At 36.0% G+C, this 6,427-nt stretch overlaps 1 protein-coding gene across 1 annotated transcript; it reads right to left on the minus strand.

Annotated features, from left to right (window-relative positions):
• Nucleotides 1–1,086: 1,086 nt before the first annotated feature.
• Nucleotides 1,087–2,017, minus strand: LOC107648263 (large ribosomal subunit protein P2B). The gene is made up of 3 exons (XM_016352200.3): nt 1,732–2,017; nt 1,382–1,608; nt 1,087–1,288 (listed from the first exon to the last, which is right to left on the minus strand). Exons 1-3 carry the CDS (start codon nt 1,817–1,819, stop codon nt 1,262–1,264), a joined length of 342 nt encoding a protein of 113 aa, XP_016207686.1. The 5' UTR covers nt 1,820–2,017; the 3' UTR covers nt 1,087–1,261.
• Between the last annotated feature and the right edge of the window lie 4,410 nt (nt 2,018–6,427).

Below are 6,427 nucleotides of genomic sequence, written 5' to 3' on the forward strand. Positions count from 1 at the left end.
TTTCTACTAGTAAACCGAACCGCCTAAGCTACCGATTCGCGATTAGACCGGTTCGACCGGCCGGTCCGGTCCGATTTTCAGAACCTTGATATTTATACACTGCAGAAGGAATGAACCGGTTGCATGTCCTTCATGCACTTCTTGGCTTCATGTCCACAACAAAGCTCTTTCTTGAATCTGGATTCTTTATATATTTTAAATTAAATGTGATTGGTTTTAAGAGAATGGAATATGATATGTCACTAAAGCAAATGACATATGAGAACCGCTTCCTAAATCATAATTCCTATACTTCCATTACCCTCAGGGGAGTGGGAGGAGATTTCCACTTCACATGAAGGTGTTGTATTGTATCGTGTCCTATATTCATGTAAGTGCATCATAATTCCTACATTATAGGGCAGCCCTCCCCATCCCACAGCTCCTATACTTCCATTACCCTCGGGAGTGGGAGGAGATTTCCACTTCACATGAAGGCTTCTTCTTTCACCTGCTAACGTACTTTCTCACTTCTCTTTAGCCAATACCAATAGTGCAGCAGGACGCAGAGAAAATGTCCATCCAGCATTTCTATTTCAAATGAAGTGACTGTTTCGGGTTATCATTTTGCTCTTGCACTACCTTGACAAAGTTCTGATAGGTCTATAAATTACAATCCAATGCGGCCACAACATTTGGCAATGAGCTTTTAGTAAAATCTCTAAAATCATGTTCCTCTATATATCCTACTTTTAAGAGCCCTGAAATTTTAAAAATACAAAGCTTCCGTTTCTTAATATCCTTATCTAAACATTTGCTCGACTTACAAAACCAAATCCTACTGTAGCCGTGAGGGTTCGCATTTTGTGGAATGGAATTAAATTTTGGAAGAAGCTTAAAGCAGGGATTTCATTGGAAATTCAGGCCAACCATAAATCCATTTCATTGGGTACTATCAGAAATCTATCAGCACATGATTTTACCAACTATCAAGTAATCTTTCAACATTAACACAAAAAAGATCATCTCGATTGTTAATTCAAACTAATAGCCTATTCTAAACAAACTGAATTAAAGAGATGCCCCCATAGGCTAAAAAAGAAGAAAGGCAAACCAAGAAATAAACTCATCTGTGATTTCAAAATTGAAGTTCCATAACATCAATAAAGTCGATAAAAATATGAAACCAAATTCTTCCAACATATGTCACTACAATTAACTAAAACTAAGATGCTCTAGATTGACAATCTTTCCGGGGAATAAAAGTTGAACAACCAACCACTTAGTCAAAGAGACTGAATCCCATATCCTGTAACACAAACAAAACAATCAGATTACAAGAACAACAACAACAACAATAATAATAGTAATAGTAATTGTAGTAGTAATAGCAATGACTTACATCATCTGATTCTTCCTTCTCTTCAACCTTCTCCTCTTTCTTTGACTCGGAGGCTGAGGGAGCAGCAGCACCTCCGCTAGGAGCAGCGGCAACGGCCACAGCACCGCCACCACCGGCAGGCACCGAAGCAAGCTTTTCCCTACCAGCGGCAATGACTTCTGTTATGTCTTTGCCTTTCACTTCAGACAAAAGAAGCGTTATGCTTTCATTATCAGCTTCAGCTCCAACTGAACAATTTCAAAATAAAAATTTCCCCGTCAAAATCACCGAACAAAATATTCCACAAAAAAACACAAAAAATAAAGAAAATAATATGAAAAAAAGAATTGGATTAATGGAAAACACGCTACCGCAGCCGAGGATGTCCTTGATGTCGCCGGCGGAAGGGGAGGTGTTACCGCCGATAACAGCGAGGAGATAGGCGGCGATAACCTTCATCTTCGTTCCAGAACAATGTGTCGCGAGTTGCAGTGGGATCTGATTAGTGAATTGGCTAATGTGTTTTTTTTTTTTATTATTTTTATTTTTTGCAGTACTGCAAAGTCATAAATAGGGTTAGGGTTCCATTTCGGCACAAGAGCTTCTAGGGTTTTTTTTTTTTTTTTGCAGTACTGCAAAGTCATAAATAGGGTTAGGGTTCCATTTCGGCACAAGAGCTTCTAGGGTTTTATTACCCGTGTCCGACCCGTATCTTTGGCCCTATCTGATACACTGGGGGCCCTCTTAAGCCCATTACGAAGTTTCTTGCCGGGGAAAAAAAATACCAATAATGGTTCATTTAGTTTTTTTTTGTGGTCGTAAGTAACTTGGTTCATAGACTCCCCATACTCAATTAAGAGGTTGCGGGTTCGAGTCTCTTATCTTTTCAAATTTTAGCCAATGAGTAATAGCTCAAATGGCATAGTCTCTCCATACTCAATTAAGAGGTTGTGGGTTCGAGTCTCCTATCTTTGGTAAAAAAAAAAAATAACTTGGTTATTGTTCAATTTAGTGTCTCTTTGGATTTCAGTTTGTAAAAGAGAGTTTGCAAAAAATTAATTTTGCAAACTTGATTTTAATGAAAAGTAAATTTGTGTTAAAGTAATTTATGTTTGATAATTTTGATATCAAAATAGATTATAGTAAAGTAAATATTGTTTGGATTACACTATTTAAAATTACTTTTAGATAAAAAATTACTAAAATAGACATCAACTTAAATAAATTTTTTATATTATTCTATCATTTTAATTTAGATATTTAAATAGATATTATTAATTAATTTTATAATAAAATTAATATTTACTTACTAAAATAAAAATAACATATAAAAATTGGCAAAATATATTTTTATATCAAAAACAAAAATAATATATAAAAAATATATCAGAATATACTATATTATATTATATTACTTATAATTTTTTAGTCCTCTCGGTATTCTTTTATTTAATATTATTTTAAACTATAAATATTAATTATTTATGATTTTATTCTTAGTTATAATTAGTTTTTTATTTACTTTGTTCTTTTTAATGGGATTAATAATTTATATTATAAAAAAATTATAATAATAAATTAATATATAAGAATTACGACCAAATACCTATTTTGGTCCCTGAGATTCACGCGATTACTAAATTTGGTCATCGAAATTCAAAATTACCTATACTAATCCTCCAGATTTAAGTCCGGGCACCAATATAGTCCCTAAACTTTTTTCGGCAATGACTAGGCAAACGGAGTGCTGAGCCGGCACCCTCCCTTCCACGTTGGATGATGAGTAAACAACATCGTTTACCTTTGGCGCCCAAACAAGTTAGAAATGAAGAATAGCGGAGGTAGAGAAGAAAAAGAATACTTTATTTTGGGTTTCCATCGTTTCTTCTCCCTTCGTATACAAAGCGACGACATTTATGACTTGTTTGGATGCCAAGGGTAAACGACGTCGTTTACTCATCATCCAGCGTGACAGAGATGGTGTCATCTCAGCATTCCGTTTGTCTAATCATCGCCGGAAAGAGTCGAGGGACCACATTGGTGCCTGGACTTAAATCTAGAGGACCAGTATAGATAATTTTGAATTTTAAGGACCAAAATGAATAATCGCGTAAATCTTAAGGACCAAAATGGGGGTTTAGTCAAGAATTACATATTACCACGCCTATTCCGCATGAGAATAAGTAATTTATTTGTGGTCTGAGATATCTTAGTTCGACTGAGTTGGAGCCACAGTGGGAGTGGTGGCCTGCAGCAACAAAAAAGTATAGTACAAGAGAGGGTTATAGATGGTTATTAGAGAAAACATTAAATTGGAATGCTAATAGTAACTGGAACTGGTTGTGAAATACAAACATTCCGGAGAAGTTCAAATTTACTATGTGGCTTTGCTTACATGATACTTTACCAACTGAGACCTTTCGATTCAAGTGGCATTTAGTTTCGTTAGCTATGTGTAAGAGATGTAACAAGGCGCAGGAGACTATGGAGCATTGCCTTAAAGACTGTGAATGATCAAAGGCAATTTGGCATGTGTTGGATCTTAATATCCTGGACTTGACGCTGGTACTGCTCTTAAAGAGTGGTTTCGGAAGGCCTTGGCTAACAATGAGGCGTCTTTTGGTGCAGGGCTTTGGTGGGTATGGAGACATAGGTGCAATAACATATTCAATACTCAAAACCCTTCGATAGACCACAAGGTTGTTGCCTTTGCCAGAATTACCACCAAGGACTTACAGGTTTACAAGAATCGAAACAATGCCTTTAGGTCTCTCCGAAATTGTCTGTGCTGGGAACCACCGGTAGGCAACAATTTTAAAGTTAATTGTGATGCAAGCTTGTATCTGGATTCAAATTTAGCGGGATTTGGATGTATTATTAGAGATTCTAAGGGAGATTAGATCTCGGGCTGCTCTGGAAGCATTCCCCCTAGTCTATCATCAGATGTGAATTATTTGCTGCATGGAGGGGCTGGTTTTAGCTTGGGATTGCGGTTTAAGGGATATTATATGTGAAATGGATTGTCTTGACATTCTGCCCATCATGCATGAGCTTACAAGTGGGTATTCATCTGAAGTAACAGATTTGGTTCACAAGATTCAAGAGCTTTTATCTCGTCCTTGGCTTGTTCACGTTGAGTGGGTGTCCCGAGAAGCAAATAGAGCTACGGATTGGATGGCTAGATATGGTGCCAAGAGTAACTCTAATCATGTTATTTGATCTGAGCCTTGTGTTGATCTCCAGCAAATCATCCGCTCGGATATAGGATAGTGTTTGCTTTGTTTCTTTCCATGTTTAGACACCAAAAAAATATATAAGAATTACATTTACAAATTTTAACAGAGTCAAACAAAAGATAAATTTTTTATACAAAATCAAAAGTAAAAATTTAATAAAAAAATATAATTCTATATTTGAAATATTTGAATACTAAAGAGACTACAAGCAAGGAAATAAAAGGTAGAATTGATAAGAAAAAATAAATTCAATCCTAACGTGATTTTCTAAACGCAGAAGCTATAATTTCTAACTTCTTGTAAACGCACATTAAGAACGTAAAACTATGTTGGCGTGTAGAGAAAAAAAAGTATCCAAACATAAAGAAGAAGCATTCAATGCACTCAAACGTGCTTCTCTTCTTTCTAACGTTAAACCAAACACAGCCTTAATTATTAACTTTATAAAAAGGAATTTTAAGATAAATAAAATAAATATAATACCACTACATTTTTATCCATTTTTACTTATTTTGTTAGCAATACAAATGAGATGAAAATTTTTGTTATTGCAAAAGAAATATACTCCAAAAGATGAAAGTTTATCTCTTTGGTATTGGCAACCAGATATGTGTTACATCATCTCGTTAACACTTTTAAAGAGATACATCTAATATCATATTGGGCACTATGCAAAAAAGAAATTGATCCGGACAAAATTTGAGTTCTATATAAGTGGTTTTATTTAATGTGGTTGCATATAAAGCCTCAAAGGCTCAAACTTTCTCTTCTTCTTTTAGAAATTTTCTACTTCAATGTTTGAATGAAGTTCGATTGTCATAGAAAAATTATGCCGCAATATTGTAATGGTGCTTTATGTTAGGGTTGGGAACATCAATGAGGGCACTAATCTATCTAGATTTGATAAGTGGGGCAAAGATGAATATGATGATTCTACATCACTAGTAGCACAACCAATTCAATGATTTGCACCAATGCTTGACATGGAGGACGAGGAGTATCACTATAAGAAAAGCACCGAGTACTGTCGGATTTAGCGTCGATCTGTATTGGCGGATTTAGCATCGGTTTTTCCAACAGAAAGGAGGAGAAATTATTGGCACGAAAATGTAACTCACCCGCGGTAATTTTACCATTGAATTTTTTGTCAGTATATTCCGCCGGTATCGCGGTTGAGTGAAACGTGTCGTTTTGGTAATTTACCGGCAAATTAATCCGCTAGTAAATCTAACAGTAAAATTGGGCTAAAATTCAAATGCGGAATCTTTCCCCGCTCACTTTTGTGAACACTTTCTCTTTCTTCTCTCTCTCTCTCTCTCTCTCTCTCTCTCTCTTCTCGTCTTCTCTCTCCTTTGCCGTCAAAGTTGTCATCATCGCCACTGCCTGGAGCACCCATTGTCACCGCTGCTACATGTCGTCATCGATTCTGCTGCTATTGTCCCTACCGTGAAGAACGCCACGGTTGTTGTTCATGTCGCCGTCACTGCCGCCTCTGTCACCACCACGTTAAAGAGACATTGCAGCCGCTATCATCAGATTTATTGTTGGTATGATTATTTTATTTTTCAGATTATTTTGTGAGTTTAGCATTTTATTAGGATTTTTGTTAAATCAATGGTTAAATTTTTTTTAATGAGGTGTGTGATTAATGTAACACCCTAAGTTCTTATACTATCGTGGGGGTTTTTAGAATAAGGTGCCACACTTGAGCCAAGAAAAAAGAATGATTTAATCGTTACGCGTGGCAGGAGTAAATACGTGTAGAGCGGAGAACGAGTAGCGCTAAAACGTTGGAATTTGAATTAAAGGGAAATAAACATCCTAACCGTGA

The sequence above is a fragment of the Arachis ipaensis genome, chromosome B6 (genome assembly GCF_059453495.1).
Source record: "Arachis ipaensis isolate K30076 ecotype BB chromosome B6, ASM5945349v1, whole genome shotgun sequence".
NCBI classification, from domain to species: domain Eukaryota; kingdom Viridiplantae; phylum Streptophyta; class Magnoliopsida; order Fabales; family Fabaceae; genus Arachis; species Arachis ipaensis.